We start from the raw sequence: 18,278 nt of genomic DNA, 5'->3' as shown, positions 1-18,278 counted from the left end.
AATGACTCAAACAAGCCCTACGGACAAGACCCAAGGGGTCATAGATGTTGAAGCATTGAAGAAAGAAATTCGTGAGCAAATTTTATCCGAACTGAAGGAACAAAAACAAGAACAAAAGCCAGAGAGACCAAAGAGAAAACTTAGTGAAAAACAACTTGCTGCATTAGCTGCTGGAAGACAAAAGAACCCACGTTTGCTGGCAAAGAAAGCTAGAGAAGAAGCTGAAGCAAAAGCTAAAGAAGCTGAAGCAAAGAAAGAGTAAATGGTTTATTTTTATCCGAATTAAATGTATAGACAAATACCTTTATCTGTTGCGTTCAGTAGTGAAAACCCTGACGTCAAAATAAAGGGGAACAGAGTAACGTTTAAGTTTCCAACAGACTGGATTGTGAACATAAATGAAGAGAAGTACATTGGCATAACATCTATGTATATAACACATGCTTTCAGAAAGGTTGACTTTATACTTCAAGTCGAGATAGAAAATGACGAACAGTCTTTAAGCGCCCAAAACATTCACATATACAAATACTTTAAAGACGATACAACATTGTTGCAATGTATGATTTCATTTAATGAGATGTTCGAAGAAAGTTCAACATTGAAGTACAAACTTTACAGCCTTTACGTGAGTTTCTTGCACAACTGAAAGAAGAAGGTAGTCAGCCACAACTTATAGACTTTCATTATGAATTTAATGAAAATGAAGATGGAACTCATGACTGTCAATTCATTGTATTCTCACCATTCAATGAAGTCGCTAAAGGAAAAAAAATCCATTACGTATAAGGTTTCAAATCTCTGAACCAAGTGATGATTTTAAGAATGTTTTCAATTATGATGCAATGCTTCCGAGGAAAATGAATTTCAAAGATTGTAACACCTGGCATTTGGGATAGAAAGCAAGCTATATTATATTCAAACTTAAGTAAGGGAGTTGAAAATGAGTTCATTGGTCATACAAGAACTTCACCACTTCCTAACCCTAAATACTATAAATTAACTGGCTTCAATCGTGAGTTTTGGATAGACATGTTCTCCACTCATGACCATAAATGTCCAGTGTTCTTGCCTCCAGACCATAAGGACTGTCTCTACATTGAAGCACAACTCTTAAACTCTACCATCGCAGTATTGTAAAATCTACGCTAGCTTTATTTTTATCACGAATGACCTCATTCATGACCTCATTCATGACCTCATTGCTGACAAAAATAAGCCGCTAGCGGCAAGGGCGAAGCCCATGACCTCAGAACTTCAACTTACGAATAAAGCTTGTTTTTAGTCGTTATTGAAAAGTTGAACTTTTCAGCAAAGCAAGGTTGACATGACTTACATAAGTCGAATGCAATCTCTTGACCATCATAAAGTGCTTTGTAAAGTTTCATTAAACTGAACTCAGAGTCTTTGTCATATGTTCCAACAGGTATGTGAATGTTCTTATCTTCATTGTAATAGCATTGTATAGCTTCAGGAAACATTTCATTAGCGGTTAAAGCAATAACATCTTGCTTCACGCCTTTCATTCTGCAGTGAAATGCAACTTCATTTAAATCGTTAGTGAGTAAGTCTATGTAGTCTTCTTTCCACAGAAAATACTTTTATAAGCTAAACTTTGTTTTCCAGGTGTTATTTCTGCAAAGTCGCTATGAAATTGACCAAGGTTTCTTTCCTATAAGTTCGCGACCATATCTCTTCTTAAACTCTGCTGCAAGCTTTGGTATGTCTTCATTATATAAGTGCATACTGTCGGTATCCTGGTAAAATATTTGAAGTCCCATATCTTCAGCAGTACAGAATACTTCATTCATAATACGTTTTGACATAGACAGAATATTAACACCAAGTGGACAGAAGTTAAAGTGTCTGCAAATGCTTTTCGTTAGCTTGAAAATAGTTTTATCTGAACCATCCAAACCTTCGAACTTCACTATATGGTTGTAATTTCTTATAGCATATCTTATAGCATCTTTGTCATTTACTATGGTTATTTTTGACTCAATAGGAGATAGAATAGTTTTGCCATAAATGCTGTTCAGAATGAGTTTATATAATTTCTTGTAAGGGGTTTCCTTCTTTCTTATACTTTAACCTTAACTCAAACAACTTCTTTACTTCATCTCTTATTCTCATATCTCTGTTTCCATCGTAATAGTATCCTTGCAACACTTCACATTTGACACCTTGATATTTTATGAGGTCTTGTAATGTTATATGGTCAACATACATGAGACAGCAAGTGTTTGAACTTCTTGGAACGTTAAGTTCTGGATTTAGTTCAGGGTCGCAAACTATTAAATGAAAGTGTCTGCGGTATACCAATCTCTGTTATCTTAATGAGAACAAAGAAGCCAGACATAAACTTTTCACCAATGGGTTCCTTTTGGTCATCATCGAATAAATGTCTCATGAGATACTCTGTGCTTAGCATCTCATCCTTCAATACTTTTGGAATTCCTTCTAAAGTATACAATCTTGCTATAGCTGAAGGATATAATGAAACAGTGTCGAAGTCAGCAATGAGTTTCTTTTTGCTCTTTTGTTTCATGTTATCTGACAACATACATCTTCCACCTTGAATGCATCTCGAAATAAATTCTCTTGGTTTATTTGAGAGGTCATAAAGATTTCCATTCGGGAAGTATACTCTGTTCTCAAACAATTTGTTAGCAATAGAACAAATACTAACGTAGTCATAAACGTTTAAATCAAACTCTTTCAATAAGTCATTGCGGAACTTTACAAAACCTTCTCTTAAAATTCTTACATCTTGTTTGCAGTAAAACGTGCTATATTTTTCTAAGTCGAAGTGGTTTTCATCTATTCTGCAACCTTTGATGGAATCTATGTTCTTCATAAATGTATCTGCATCATGGATAAACTTACATGCTTCAGAAATGACACCAGTTCTGTTGTCATTTGCTAACAAAACACTGCTGTAGTAGTTATATGGAAATACTTCTTTCGGTCCTGTTTGTAAGTTAAACATAGCAGGAAATAGTTTAAGCTTCTTATTTATAACACTGTAAGAGTCTTTTATAATAATTGCCCGTCCTTTATATAAGCCAGTTATTTGCATTGTTCGTGAACCTTTAATGATGGGAGTTCCTTTCACTTCTGTCATGTGTCTTAAGATGAAGTTTATGTCATAACTGAGGTTGTGAAAATATATTAAACTCTTGTCAGGAAGTCTTTCCAAAAATTCTGTTGCACAGTTTTGACCCCAAATGCTTTCACTCACTGAACCATCTTCACTGTCATAACAGATGTTAAAAGCTTTATGAAAGCCATCCGTACTACACTCAAAGTCAGCAAAGAAAACGTGCTCAGGTATGAATTTACATTTAGCTTTATTTACTTCTTTTGACTCTGCTTTCTTCTTCAGTTGTACACAATACTTTGGAGCATATGTCAAATCTTTAAATGGTGCAAGGTTCTGTTTATATAAGTCAGTAGTATATGTGAAAAGTTCTCCATAAGAAATAGGTTCGAAATATTTGCACTCCCACAATGTTTTCATAACATCATAACGGTGTTGTTCTATCATAACGAACTACATATTTATCTTCTCTCTTTGTATAAATCTTCATCTGTTTCTCAATGTTCATTCCACCACAAGCTTTGAGAATTTCTTTATAGTTTCGAATGAAGTATGTTGTCATTGGTAATCTTTCATTTAGCATGTAGTGGTCTTCAACAAGAAGTAAGTCAATAGTTCTAACAGTTTCGCATTCTTTTGGTATATATCTCTTTATTTCATTATGTCTTGAGTCATTGAAATAACCAATGGTAACATTAAATGCTATACCTGTTGCGTCAGAAATTTCTTGTACTTTACTTTGAGGAAAGTCTCTAACACGAATGACTTCTCTCATGTGGTCAATAGTTTCTTCATTTACTCCAGCCTGAATGCAAGCATAAACGAAACAATTGTCCTCTGTCATAAGTGTTGCAGTTCTTTTGTTCAGTTCATTGAAGATTTGGTAGCGTTCAAGATTTATAGGTAATGTGCAAAGATACTTCCAGAACTGACCGCTTCTCTTCTTATAAAACTTCTTTTCACCATTATCTTTCCAAAAGCTTTCTATAAGTGCTGGGTTTCCTGTTTGCTTAAGAGCTTCCAAAATGGCTTTCTGGTCATTTGTCAGTGTGCTTTCATCTCTATATGGTCTCTTTTTTGGTTTGCCTTTCTTTACATCTGACATCGTTAAGCCTTCATATTCTGTTAAATCATACATCTTTATTTCGGTAAGATTCTTTATGTTTGTCAAGAAGAAGTCATAGTGCATTTCAACAATACCTGCAGCATTTGCTTCTATCTCTGATATAAAGTTCTCCTTCAAGAGCTGATGTAGTAATGTTCCAATATTATTGAGGTTTAACGTAGAACATTCATACTTTCCACCAAGTTTATAACATACCATCCATCTCTGTTGGAGTTTATTTTAATTTTCTCTAAGAGTCTCATGAAAACCTTACCGAAATGTTTGTGTAAGTAGTCTCTGTTTGGTTCATCTAAAGCTTCGATGTTAAAGTCAATGAGTCTATTGCCTGACTTCACATTTCTCTTCCTATTCTCTTCATCTTTCTTTAACCATCTCTCACCTTCTTTTGGTTTGTCGTCAATGGAACGAATGACATCGTTAGCTTTGCGAACTTGTTCTATAGCACTTTTAAACATCTCTCTTCTCTGTTGTTTCAGTGTGTCATCTCTCTTTCGTGTTTCACCAACGTTTGCATTTGTTATGTCAAACATTTCTCTTCTTACTTCATGTGGTACAGCTCTTCTTGTTTCACCAACGTTTGCATTTGTTATGTCAAACATTTCTCTTCTTACTTCATGAGGTACTGAACGTCTATGATATAAGTCAATAGCAATGTCATTTAAAGGAAATGCTCTTGCATGGACTTCGTCCTCGCCGCGTTGCGGCTTTATGAACTCATGAATTCTATCATAACTTATTGCACCATTATAGTCATTGAGGATGTCAGCGAGTGCTTTTTTGTTTGTTGCGTAATGCTTTGCAACATCTATATTAGCTTCTGTAAGAAGTTGTTTTATTTCCGAGTGTTCTAACTTAGACAACTTCCGATACATCTTTAGTAGGAAATAAAAAAATATTTTTTGAAAAAATAAACTTAGAAAAATTATTTCTTTCTATATTTGCCATTCCGAACTTCGAAAAGATGTTTTATACCAGCATAGAATTTTTCTCTAGAGCTTGGTCTTATATTGTTTTCATGACAATATTTTCTATATTCTTCATATAAAGCCTTTTTTTCATACATTTCATAAGGACAATCTAACCAGAATAGTGCATATCCAGTTTCGTTATCTAGGTCTCTATATGTTTTTCTTTGTTTGTAGAATTTCGCTTTCTTCTATTTGTAGAATTTCGCTTTCTCTATTTAGTTCTATGACTATATATTGTGGCTTAAAAAGATGTGGGCAAGAAGGGTCTGGCGCTATGTAAAAAGTTAATTTTTCTGTCATCTTTTCTATCGGATAAAAAATATTTTTTGAAAAATTAGATTACATTTTTTTAAGTTATTTTTCAAAATAATTTAATATTTTTATTTTAATGAAACACATGCAAGATTGCAAGTTCTTTTCATACAATGCTCTCGCTACTGCCATCAAGAATGAGTTCAATGGTTCTGCAAACGTTAATGTTATCTTTAACAAGAAGTTTGTGAAAGAATCTAAGTTTGGTCAGTATGTCAGACCATTAGCTATCGTCATTGACCGCAAACGTTATACTTCACAAGAGTTAGCAGTAGTTTTGAAACAAAAGGGTTTCTTCGTGAATGTCAAAGATACACATATACTGTCATAAAGAACTCTAACGTTGACTTCTTCAGTATTGCTTTAAATCTTTCCGAACAGAAAGAATATAAGAAGGGTGAAATAAATGTGAAATATTATCCTTCATCTCTGAAGACAATAACGAACAAAGATGTTATACAAAAGTTCTTACCAAAGGTTGAAGAAGCTTCTATTGACATTGACGAAGGAAGTGAAATGGTTGAAGAAATTGACCCTGAAGCTATTTAACCAAAAATATATTTTTGGTGAAGAGGTGAGATATCACCCGTTTTTTCACCTCATTCTCTCTTCGTTAATGTTGTCGTGACTTCATCGTTAATGTTGTCGTGACTTCATTCTTCCTCTTTGAAGTTATCGAAATATTCTGTTATTTTTTCCTTCAGTAATGGTAAGTCTTCTTTGAAGGTAAGTATTGTGCAACCTTTGATGTCATAGTGTGTTTGAGGAAGAGTATTTTTGACAATTTCTTTTATTTGCTCATTCGGTGTCATTGAAATCGGTAAGTTTTCACGATAGAACCAGTTTCTGTCAGATTTGTAAATCTTAGCAAGGTCGTAAAAGCTTTTGTTGTTTCTTCTGACTAAATGCAACATAACCATATCTCTGTCTTCTTCATTCTCCAACTCTTCAGTATATATCATATACTTATAACTCTTTTCCTTTCCTTTTGGTACTGAACGTGGTATTCTTTTCTGTATGCTTTTGTCTTTGGATTCAATGACTTCATCTTTTGCTTGAAGTTTCTTTTCCATCTCTCCACGTTCTTGTCTGTGAAGTTCGTCAAGAAGTTTGTAAATATTCCAAGCATAACGTGGTGAAGCCCACATTGCAACTGCATTTACTAAAAGTCTATGAACATAATATCCTCTCAAACCGTTTGGCAATTTTTCACGGTTTTCATAGAGTTTTGGCGACTGGGATTTTTTACCTACTCGCTGTTCTTCACTGTTTTCAGAAAAAAGTACGTCTCGCTGTGCTTCACTTAATAGTTCTATGGTGCTTTGGTTCCTAAACCAGTCTTTAGGAAGCTTAGTATCTGGAGCAAAACAAGCCGTCAAAATACTTTGCATTTGGTACATGTCGTCTTTGACTGAACGAATGAGTCTCAATTGTTTGTTATACTGTATGTATTCGTATTCTTCATTTATGGCTTCATGAACGATAGCAGTTGTTGTGTTCTCTAATGTTGACATATCTGTCTTTACATTCCGGATAAAAAAATAAATAAAAATAAAACTAACTTTATTTTTTGTTAAACACTATTTCTTCACAACATTAAATTTTATCCTGTATGAAATGACTTTAAAAAGATTATTGACTGACTTCGAATACTATCTCATTGACGCACTGACAGACCCTCAAAACTGTGTTGAAAGTTCTTTAAGCTTTAAGATTGAAGGTACGACGCATTTTGTCTTCACTTACGTATTGAAAGAATATGACCGTTATCATAACGAAGTGAATCAAACACTAATAAAATTTGTAGATAAAAAATTGGTTAACAATGAATATTTTAAACGTGAAGACCCAAACACTGCTGGAGATGATGAAGAATACAGACAAGTTATTGAAAAAAATAACGCAAGATTAGATGCAATAGAAAAGAAGTTTAATGAATGTCTTACAAACACGTATGAATATCTTATGCAGTGGGAAGCCAGATGGAAATAAATTTACGTCAAATATGCAATTTATAAAATCTTATGTCGACAGGCTACGTAGCACAGTGGTCTAAGGTGGTGTTATGGAGGGGTCAGGGTCTGTGGTTCGAACCGCGACAGCGCCGTATTTTCTTATTTTCTTTATTTGTCTTGTTTGTCGTGAATAAAAAGTGTCATAAAAGTGCTCTATCTTCCACGGGAATAAATAAAAAATTTACTTTATTTCTTCTTTATTTCTTTGTTCCCGTGGAAGAAGGGTTTTTGCCGTTTTTTCTCAGCCGAAATCAACGATTTTTTCATTTTTGGAATCCTTAGCAAATGAGGAATCTTTTCTCTCGTGGAAGCTTTGACCAAAAATATAATTTAGGTGAAGAGGTGAGATATCACCTGTTTTTTCACCTCTTTTCTCACCTCAGCCGCATAGCGGCTCAGATTGCTTTAGCTTTCTCGTGAATTTTCATGAATTTCCTTAAGATAGAAAAAATAAAGTTAGTTTTATTTTATTTATTTTTTTTATTTTGTATGTAAAGATATGATTTCAACAATCGGCACAACAACAATTCAAGCCGCGAACGGCGGGACTCTGTCCACTACAGCACCAAACTCGTTAGTTATGAATCCTACGTCAATGTTGGTAGAAATGAAAAGCTTCATTCCTTCTTCATATACTTTCGAAACAGAAATCCAGAAGATAAAGCAAGAACTTTTAACAAGTAATTTAGACTGTAGTGCGAAAGATGAAACAAATGAACAATATCTTTATGAAATGCAGGACATTATTGACCATTTGCCTAAACTACCTGAAATCCAACAACAAAAACTAACCATTCCTGAATTCGACGAAATTGAAGTGAAACCAACTGATTCAGTAGAAATAAAGAAGTTCATACGAAAGGTAAATTATGAATTCCTTGGTTTTCATTGCAACCATAAGGTTATGGACAAAGATTGCGACATGGTATATAAAAACATTTCTGACATATATAAATCTGGGGAGTTTAAGACTTACGATAACTTTGTTTCATTAGTTGCAAAATGTGTTTGGGAAATAAGAGATAAAGATAGAAGAGGCAAAGTATGGAACGAACAAATAAGACCCGCTATGTTTGAGATGAAGAAAACCATTGACGCTTTAGTTGTTCTAGCAGGTAAGGTTTCAGAATATAACGCAAAAATGAACCCACAATGTTCAAAATGTAAAGCAGCAATGAGGAAATATAACTACTCCGTCAAAGAGATAGAAAGAATGCGAAACGACTATGCAGACTTAAAGAAAGAAGCAGAAAAGCCAGCAGAAGATAAAATGAACATGTTAGAATTTCTTAATAAAAATTATCCAACAGCAGAAGATTTCCTTCTATCTGACGTCAAGAAGAAGTATAAAGAAACTTTCGGCATTGTTAAAACATTCGATGTACTGACAGAAGAAATAGAAGCTACGAAATTGTTTAGAATTTCAAATATACATCGTACAATTCATGTGAAACGCTTGTGAAAAAAGAGGTGAGAAAAGAGGTGAAAAAACAGGTGATATCTCACCTCTTCACCTAAATTATATTTTTGGTCATTTACACTCATTTACGAAGAAGTTATGACAAAGCATTTACGAAGAAGTTATGACAAAGCATTTACGAAGAAGTTATGACAAAGCATTTACGATGAAATCATGACAAAGCATTTACGAAGAAGTTATGACAAAGCATTTACGATGAAATCATGACAAATTCAAGACCCTTTGGGTCTCGCCGCTTAGCGGCTGAGGTGAGAAAACAGGTGAAAAAACGGGTGACATCTCACCTCTTCACCTAAATTATATTTTTGGTGTAAATTTATGACAAAAATAAATGGTACCATTAATAATTCCATGACTGTTCTCGTTCATGTCTGATTTACATCCAACGAAAAAGTTTAGAAGAATTTTCTTATTCTTTCTGGCATGTTTTTATCTTTCCAGTACTCCCGCTCTAATGGTCCCAGATGAGTTGGTTTAGATTCTCTCAAGTTCTTAGATGGTATAACATCTTCAACGCCTCCTTCATATCTTACTTTATAAGTGTCATCGTTTATGTTGTAGTCAAGTATTTCAATAACCACTCCTCGCTTTGCTTCGTCAATGGTTTCAGCAAGTTTGCCATTACTACTTTCGACTAATTTATGACGAGGGTAAAATGCTATGGAGTCGTCAGCAGCTTTTATAAGATATCCATTACCTTGCGTAGAGTCTACGATATAATAATTTCGACTTAACCTTAAACGTTTCTTTGTCAACGGTTTGTCGTCAAGAACTACACGAACTTTTGTACCAGGAATGAGGGTAAATTGTGTTGAATTTCTGATATTTTGTGTTTGGCTTCGTTTCTTTTGTATATACTTTTCTTCTTGTTGTTGTGTCATTGAATTTGGTGTATGTCCTGTTGTAGAATGTGTTGAGGAATTGTAAACTTCGATGAAATGTTTCATTGTTTCTTCGGTAAAGTCTCGCTCTTGATTTAAATCTCTGAGAGTCCTTATGAAGCGGTTAATGATGCCGAGTATGTTATGGTTATGGTCTTCAGTAGTGTAGTGAGTTATGTTATGCTTAATGAGAAATTCTGTGATTTCATTGCTGAGGTATGCACCGTCTTGGTCTGATGTTAAAGTACTTGGGTATGTTCTGCTACAAACTTTTGTAAAACTCTTAACACTTCATGAGTTCCTTTATTTTTCATTGGATATGCATATGCTTTACGAGTGTTAACATTATGAAGATGAGGAATGGTTTATGTCCTCCTTTTCTGCTTTGAATGAGAGTGTCAAATTGGTATGCGTCAGGAGTGTTGGAGTAAATTGGTAAAAAGTAGTCGTAAGGGTTTATTTTTGTTTGATGTACAACATTTTTGTCAAAGAACCTTTTCACTTCAGCTCTGTTAGTAAATCCCGAACTCTTTGCAGCTTCATTGAACTTCTTAAATGACCTCCATGGATGTTGTTCGAATACTTCTTTCAAGCTCATTTATGTAAAGTTAAAGATTTTAACCAACTCGTATCCAAGCGTGCATTGTTATATAAGGAGGCATATAATCTTTTCCATTACCTGCTGGGTCTGTAATACCAGCTACAACATGTGTATGATTTCCTGCAGTTCCACAGAAAATACCTGTGCTAACATCTTTGGGGTCATTGTGATATCATATCTATTCATTCCCTGTCTATCGAACCCGCTGCAAGATTTGTATAACCTCTTTTTGTTATTGAATGTGAATGGTTTCCTTCCACAGATGTTCTTCCACTGAACCTATGCATATGTGAAGGAAGGTTTTCAATACCTATTTTCTTTGAACCTCCCATCTTCATTGACTGCGTATTAGTGTAGAATGGAAAACTGTCAACTATTTCATACCATCTACCACCAAATAAAGTGTTTGGATTTATTGGATTCATAGACGTATAAACAGCTCCTATAGGATATATTAAATCATATATGCTCATAACTCTATAAACATATTCTAAAGAACTTATGTCATTAAATACCATTTGGAATGTATCTCCCGGATGAAATGTTGCATTTGTTCCACTTTTATAATGTAATGTTAGTTCAATAGAATTATCCAAGAAAAATTCAAAAGTATCTGGTTGAAGACCTCTAACAAATTCAAATGGAGTTGCTGGTTCACCATTTATAATTTCTGTTGTAAATGTCATTGTATCTGGTTTCGAAAATTTCTTTGTTAGTTCTGCATCCACATAAGTTTTATCTGCTTTCTTATCTAACATTGCTGGTAGTTCATATGCTTCAAAGTTTCTGGCATGACTTTCAATGTTCCTGCAACTCTTATCTAAACTGTTAAGAGTATCTTTTACGCTTGTACTCGGATTCTCTAATGGTGCACTTGAACCAAGGTCAAAGTTCAATATTATGTCGTCTGCTCTAACAGTAGTGAAGGATTTATGTGTATGGTTCTTGTCGGCTTTACTGTCTAATGTAGCTTGAAGTTCATTTATATCGGAGATGTTGTGTTTATGAGATTTCAAAACTTTGTTCGTTGCGTCAAGTTCTGTTTTGTCAGCTTTACTTTTAATAGCATCTTCAAAAGTTATTTTTGACTTAACTCTCAAAGTAAATCTTGGTTCAACTAATACACCGTTAACAAAGAAGTATGAAGCATAAATTTCAGCGTTATAACCAAATGATTGTGGTGCTATACCTGTGTCATACTGTACAGTACAGTGTATGTCATAACCTTTAGCACGAATGAATTTATATCTTCTTTCATTAACATTTTTCGTATTCACTTTTTCACCCTGTGTTAAATATCCATGATAGTCCGTTATAATCTGTTCATCAGAACTTATATAATGAACATGGTTTTTGTCTGCTTTATTGTCTAAAGAAGTTTGAAGTTCATTTATATCGGAGATATTGTGTTTATGAGATTTCAAAACTTTGTTCGTTGCGTCAAGTTCATTTTTGTCCGCTTTACTATTTAATGTAGCTTGAAGTTCATTTATATCGGAGATATTGTGTTTATGTTCTTTATCTGCTTTTTCGGCTAATTTCTCTTCTATCTCATTTATTTCAAGTTCATGCCTACCACCACCTCCCGAAGAAGTATTTTTCTTCAGCTCTTGAAGAACGTCCACTTCGCCATCTTTGGTGTCAATAATGAGACTTTGAGTTAAAACCTTTCCTGTCTTAATGGATGTTTGTAAAACTTCTTCTTCACCGTGTTCGGGGTCATGGTCGTCATCATATCTTGTGAAATCAGAGATGTTGTCATACATTAAGCATATCTGTCTCAAAAGTTCTGCTATTTGAAACTGGAACGAAAGATATACAGAACTTTCATCATCTCCTAAAGTCAAGTCTGCTTTCTTAAGTATTTCTTGAATGTATGCAATGAGAACAGAGTACCTTGGAAAATATTCGAACAATATTTCATTAGCTGTTGGTTTTGGTGGTTCTTTGGAGTTTCTGTTGTTTCAGTTCCTTCTGTAGGTTCTGTTGGAGTTTCTGCATCTCTTGACTTCAATGCTCTTGCTCTCAAAGACCTAAATGTTAGAGCACCGGGTTTTACAAAGGACTTTATAAATGCTTTAATAGTTCCTGGTAAGTTATTGTTAGCATTAAGTAAGTTCCTTATGCTTCCATCATGTACGTCCATAGCACTATGTAAAAAATCTATACTTTTCTTGTAGTCAGCAATAGACTGACTGTGATTTTTTAAAGATTTGTCAATACCTTTAAGCCAATCTTCATGCATGTCTGATACTGAGCCAAGAATATCATTTGCTTCCTTTAGTGTATTTTGTGCTTTCGTAAAGTATCCAATCCCGTACGTGCATTGTTTGCTATACGTCTTACAGTATCTATTTGACTCCTTGTTTCTTGCATCCAACCAGATAAAGTTTTAATAGTATCCGAACCATTTGAAATGAAGTTCAAAGCATTTTTAACGTCATTAAAGCTTCTTCACCAAGTACGCCCATATCTTTCCGATTTGGTATTGAAGAACTCCATATGAAGCAGCTGTTAAACCAGTATTTATAAGGTCCCATATCCATGATTTAGCAGTTTTTCCATCCTTTCCATCCTTTCCATCCAAACCGTTTTCGCCTTGAGGTCCTTGTATTCCTTGTATTCCTTGTATTCCTTGAGGTCCTTGTATTCCTTGTGGTCCGGTGTCACCCTTCTCTCCTTTCAGTTCATCTTTATGTTCGTTATAATATTCTAATGTCATAAGGTGTACATCATTACTGCTACCAGCAACGCCGAAATTTGTTTCTCATTCATGACTAAATTCTTTAGGCATTTAATGTTGTCGTCAAATCGAAAGCTCTTTAACAATTCAATGAGAACATTTAATACTTTCACTAATGAGGCATCTACTGTAGAATTTATATATTGCACCGTTCCATCATTTATGATGGGAACCTTGCTTGTTGTAATGAATGGGTCATAAGTGTTAAAAGTATCGAAATCAATGACTTTTTTAGTTTTTCCATCGTCAATGACTAAATCATTGCCTTCAATGGTTAAAGTTGAGTTTTCGTTTACTAGTTCATGTGCTCTTCTTGCTTCATTTGTTTCATACGCATATGCAGCAATAGTCATATTTTAATGAGAATAAAATGTTGTTCTATTTGCAAAGTACAGACCCAAACGAATACGGGACAGTAAAGCTACAAACAAACTTAGGTCTTCAGAATGAAGCGCTTGCTTTCAGAGTTGTTGACTTCAATACTATCGCAACTTTTGTCATAACAGATGAAACAGATTTCATGGAGTTTGAAATAGATGGAAAGAAGCATGAAATAAGATTTCACAATAATGTAGAATATAAGATGGAAACATTAGCTGGAGTGTTAAATGCGCTCATAAATACTACAATAAACAAGGAGAACGAAGAAAACTTAATGAATGTTAAACTTATTGCAGGAGTTTTGAAGTTCAGTTATGCGAAGGAGTTTAAGATAACACGAATGAGTCATAGAGTTCAATTGCTTCTGGGAGCATACCATATGACATTTCCTTTGAAAAGTTTTGACAAAACGATTGAGATGAAATCTGTTCCATACGTATGTTATGGCAATTGTTTATACATTGAGTCAAAATAGCTAATGTCACAGGTATTTCAGGAGTTAATAGTAAAGGTTCAGTAGAATATAAGTCTTTCTGTTATGAAGTAAATTCAATGTTCATTCCAAACGTTCCTGTCATAGCAACTCATTTAGGTAAATGGGTTCGCATTAGTCCTCATAATTTGAAAGACATGCAATTCAGACTAGTTGACTTTCAAGGAGAGCCTGTAGAACTGAAGGCACCAGTGCGAATGACTGTTGAAGTTGACTTTTTAGAAAATATTAAATGCAACAGCTTACAAGAGAACTCAGAGCTAAAAATATAAAGTATGAATGTTATGTATTAGGTCATGAACTTTGGTTGTTGCTGTTTGATGAAACAAATGAGTTAGTTATGTCAGTCAAGAGAACAGAAAAAGGCGTCAAAGGCGCCGAGCGCAAAGCGCTATATTGTGTTAGTGAAACTGCACCAAGTCAATAAGATTAGGTTTGCATTATGAAGATGAGTTCGATACTGTTGAAGAAGTTTTGGACAGATATTACAAATTGCTTTAATTTACTAAAACATATTTCAAGCAAAGTTTATATTCTGTTGAAAGTTTTGTATACTCGTTCGAATATTTATACTTAAACTCAACTCCTGTAGTTCCTGGTGTTTCAATGATGCGGATGTTACCTATTTTCATGAATGGTGGCGTTTGACCACAGCATTCGATTTCAGGGTCGAGATAGTCAATGACACATTGTTTCCCTGTTATTCGTGAGATAACATTTTCAAGGTCCTCCTTTGTTAGAATTATTTGGTTCTTACTTATAAGATTTGTCAAAAGCTTCTTATCGTCTTTGAGTAAATTGTTTTGATAACTGAAGAAGGTAATGGTCTACGTTATCTGAAGGATTTGTTTGAACATTTGTGTAAGGGTTGTCGTTGGCTTCTCTTGAAAGAATTTGGTCCAGTGGTGGATACTCTAACTTAACATCTGATGTAGCGTTAGCGTTTGAAGCTGAGTTTAAATTCACGGATTTCAGTTCTGGTTCTTTTTCTTTCAAACACTCCGAACTATAGTTCTTTATGACAATATTGTTTGTCGTTCGTGAGTCAACATTTGATGTTGGTTCAATTGGAACATTAACGGCACCAGCTAAGATGGATTTGCTTCTCATTTCATATAGAATAAAAACCTTTTATATGTATGAAATGAACAATATACTCGACAAGGGTTTGAATGTAAAGCTAACGAATGAAAATATTGTTGAATTCACTGAGACAGGTGCTGTGTATAAAGATGTAGAACTACTGAACAAAAGAGCTAAGGGAAGAAGCAGGAACATGAACAAAGGGTGGAAGCCTATAAAAATTTATGTCAATGATGGCTCAGGAGGTTCAAACATAAAGTATGCAGAAAGTTATAGAGTTTATGCGCTAAAGGTGAAAAGCCTTCATTTAAGAACAGCTATTCTAACGCATATCCTCAAAAGTTAACGGATGGGGAAGTGGATGATATGAATGACAGCAAAAATATTAACAGAAATGGCGACAGAGATGCATGGAATTTGTTTACCATCAGTCAATTGAAGGTTAAACTTTAAAACAATGTTGGTCGTTCCCATGGAATATTTTTGACTTTAATGGTATTAGTCATGATATGAATCTCAAGGTATGAACGAGGAGAGATGAGAGACTTATATGCTTCCCAAATTTCTTCAAAAGGTAATGTTATACCTGACTGTTTCCAAATGAGTTCAATATCATAACGTGAGAAACCTTGAAAGATAACGAAGTCAGTTATGAGACGTTTTATGTTTAAAGCTAAAAACCTCCATGTTTGCATAAGTATTGCTACAGTTAAGTGGTAATGTCTGACTTTAGTAATGATGTTAGCTAATGGTGAGTCAGGCTTTGACACTAAACCTTTTCCGGCGAAGTCGTCGCAAACGAGCAGAGTGTTTGAAGGATACTTTTTGAAGGGGTATTTTGAAAGTTTTGATAGAATGTAGTTTGTAAGTCGTTTCATATCGTAAACTCCTGAGTACTGACGTAAGTGGTGTTTGTCAATAATTCTTTCCATCTCCTCAGAAGTCTTTTGCATTCCTGACTGTATAAATTCAACGATGGCATAATATTTCCTCTTACGTCGAATGTAACGTTGAAGAAATTCAATGAGTTCACTGTCTGGAACTTTAACGACAGAGGCTTGAACTTTTGACATAAATGTTTTCGCTGTTGAGTCCATAGAGTCTGAAGTTGCTGATATAATGATTTGGTCATAATATGAGTCATTTCCTAAACGTTCTGTTATGAGTATATGACGAATTAAATTAAATGTCTTACCTGAACCCATCTTTCCACAATAGAAATAAACGCCATTTGAACAGAACTCATAGTCCTTACTGAAAGGAAGAATGAGAGAAGAGTTAAGTTTGTCTGTAGTTTCATTCATGTCTTCATCTACGTCATGTATTAAATGCTTCATTTTATCTCCATTAAAAATGCAAGTCAGAAATATTCAGAACATAGCACCGAGTCTAACTGACAAGAGTATAAAGATATACTATGAACATGTTATGATGAAACCAACCAAAATTCAAGAAAGTCAGTATACTTATGAATATCCAAGACACTGGGTAGAGTATGTAGGAGGTGAGAAAGCTATTGAAATAAGACAGGTTCGAAGTATTCCAGCAGGAAGAACAATATTATTGAAGAACTTTAATGTTTTGAGGTATAATGATGAGACAAAGAAGCAAGATAGTTTTCCTATTGCTGTGTATGTGAACTTAGATACAGGAGATGACATGAAAGTTTTTAATACAAAGCTTCAAACGGTAGTGAGAGAACAACTGACTGCGGAAGGACATCCATTACCTTCAGAAGTTACCATAGCATATAATTTTGAAACAAACTCAATAGATTTTAAAGTCGTCTCTGCAAAGAAGTCAGGTTTTACATTTAATGAAGCAGATGTATATTCGAATGAAAACTTCAAAGCTATTGCATGGTTAGATAATGACGATTGCTTTAAGAAAATATTTAAATTCAGTGACTCAACGATGTCAATAGATGACCTTCGTGGAATGTTACCATCGACGTTTACAGTTAGAAGGTTCAGCAGGATTGCTTACAAGATTGTCAATTGGTGGTATTTGGTCTCGTGAGAACATTGTTATAAAATCCAGTATAAGTGAATTTGCTGAAGAATCTATATTATGTCTTTCAAACTACATGTATTCGCCGCCGAAGCATTATAGTATAACAAACTTTGTCAGTAAGTTTAACATAAGACTTGTCGAACCTTCTTCAATGAAAGATGTTGTGCTACCTAAAGATGGAAAGGATGGACTCATTATTGAATGATTTTAATAGCATATTAAATGAGCTTGTTCTTGAAGGTCATTCATGATGAAATAACTGTTGTAGAAGATGTTAGCAATTGTTCAGACATTTTATTGAGAATAGATGATATAAGAAATAAGTTAGATAGACCGCAAAGCGGTGAGGGCGAAGCCCGTGAGAACGCTTATGTTTCATTGACTTTCTCCAGTAAGAGAACTTTTATGAGATAATATTGAAGAGAGATGATTTTAATATGGTGTAAATGGTAGCTTGGGCAGCTTTAGGCGCAATGGGAACAAAAGCATTAGCATTTGGAGCAAAAGCACTTGGAGCTTATGACGCAGTAAATAAAATGAGTGGAGGAAGGTTTCGAAGACATTAGATGCAAATAAAGGAAAGATTGGAGGCTGGGTTGCAAAGAAGTTAAGATTAAATAAAATCGGGCTCATAAATAAAGCATCCAATTTGGTTGCGACTGAGTCAGAAAATGCTTTAGGAAAGGACGATGAGTTTGCAAAACATGCAAAAGACTTTAATGACCAGATGAAAGGTGAAACAATGCATTTAAATAGAGTCGATGGAACTCTTCCTCCACCAGTAGTTCTTCCGTATGGTCCCTATGGAATGTATGGAAACCCTTACGAAAGACCATTTGACCCATTGACTGGTGGAAGTAACTGGTATCATTACGGACGAAGAAGAAAGACAGTCAAGTTGGAGACAGACGTGAAGAAAGCAACTAAAAAGAAACCAAGGAAGAGAGTTATAAAGCAATGAATTCAAGTGGGTGAAAAAACAGGTGAGAAAACAGGTGATATCTCACCACTTCACCTAAATTTATTTTTGTGCTATGTTTTCATACGTGTGAGGGTGGTGATATCATTAATTTTTAGTTTAT

The 18,278-nt window shown here is 34.5% G+C and overlaps 8 protein-coding genes and 3 pseudogenes across 11 annotated transcripts, besides 1 other annotated feature; 6 read left to right on the top strand and 5 right to left on the bottom strand.

Moving 5' to 3' along the window:
- Positions 1 to 18,278: part of a mobile genetic element that runs on past both edges of the window.
- On the top strand, positions 2 to 262 carry TVAGG3_0449110 (uncharacterized protein; the record flags this gene model as incomplete). The annotated part of the gene is made up of 1 exon (XM_051234546.1): positions 2 to 262. The coding sequence occupies one exon, from the start codon at positions 2 to 4 to the stop codon at positions 260 to 262; it is 261 nt and encodes an 86-aa protein (XP_051104276.1).
- On the bottom strand, positions 2,492 to 3,520 carry TVAGG3_0449100 (organellar and viral DNA polymerase type B; the record flags this gene model as incomplete). The annotated part of the gene is made up of 1 exon (XM_051234545.1): positions 2,492 to 3,520. A coding segment is annotated over one exon (1,029 nt), but the record flags the coding sequence as incomplete, so codon positions are not given.
- TVAGG3_0449090 lies at positions 3,617 to 4,468 on the bottom strand (annotated as a pseudogene). Its single transcript has one exon. A coding segment is annotated over exon 1 (852 nt).
- On the bottom strand, positions 6,160 to 7,020 carry TVAGG3_0449080 (KilA, N-terminal/APSES-type HTH, DNA-binding family; the record flags this gene model as incomplete). The annotated part of the gene is made up of 1 exon (XM_051234544.1): positions 6,160 to 7,020. The coding sequence occupies one exon, from the start codon at positions 7,018 to 7,020 to the stop codon at positions 6,160 to 6,162; it is 861 nt and encodes a 286-aa protein (XP_051104274.1).
- Positions 7,124 to 7,498, top strand: TVAGG3_0449070 (uncharacterized protein; the record flags this gene model as incomplete). The annotated part of the gene is made up of 1 exon (XM_051234543.1): positions 7,124 to 7,498. One exon carries the CDS (start codon positions 7,124 to 7,126, stop codon positions 7,496 to 7,498), a length of 375 nt encoding a protein of 124 aa, XP_051104273.1.
- Positions 8,021 to 8,342, top strand: TVAGG3_0449060 (organellar and viral DNA polymerase type B; the record flags this gene model as incomplete). Its single annotated transcript, XM_051234542.1, has 1 exon — positions 8,021 to 8,342. A coding segment is annotated over one exon (322 nt), but the record flags the coding sequence as incomplete, so codon positions are not given.
- On the top strand, positions 8,591 to 8,983 carry TVAGG3_0449050 (organellar and viral DNA polymerase type B; the record flags this gene model as incomplete). The annotated part of the gene is made up of 1 exon (XM_051234541.1): positions 8,591 to 8,983. The coding sequence occupies one exon, from the start codon at positions 8,591 to 8,593 to the stop codon at positions 8,981 to 8,983; it is 393 nt and encodes a 130-aa protein (XP_051104271.1).
- Positions 10,500 to 10,908, bottom strand: TVAGG3_0449040 (annotated as a pseudogene). Its single transcript has one exon. A coding segment is annotated over exon 1 (409 nt).
- On the bottom strand, positions 12,212 to 13,579 carry TVAGG3_0449030 (annotated as a pseudogene). Its single transcript has one exon. A coding segment is annotated over exon 1 (1,368 nt).
- Positions 16,537 to 17,147, top strand: TVAGG3_0449020 (uncharacterized protein; the record flags this gene model as incomplete). The annotated part of the gene is made up of 1 exon (XM_051234540.1): positions 16,537 to 17,147. A coding segment is annotated over one exon (611 nt), but the record flags the coding sequence as incomplete, so codon positions are not given.
- TVAGG3_0449010 (protein of unknown function, DUF4107 family) lies at positions 18,005 to 18,157 on the top strand (the record flags this gene model as incomplete). The annotated part of the gene is made up of 1 exon (XM_001290828.1): positions 18,005 to 18,157. The coding sequence occupies one exon, from the start codon at positions 18,005 to 18,007 to the stop codon at positions 18,155 to 18,157; it is 153 nt and encodes a 50-aa protein (XP_001290829.1).

This window comes from Trichomonas vaginalis, chromosome V (assembly GCF_026262505.1).
Source record: "Trichomonas vaginalis G3 chromosome V, whole genome shotgun sequence".
In the NCBI taxonomy this organism is placed as follows: domain Eukaryota; phylum Parabasalia; order Trichomonadida; family Trichomonadidae; genus Trichomonas; species Trichomonas vaginalis.
This window is presented reverse-complemented; position numbering and strand designations above follow the sequence as displayed.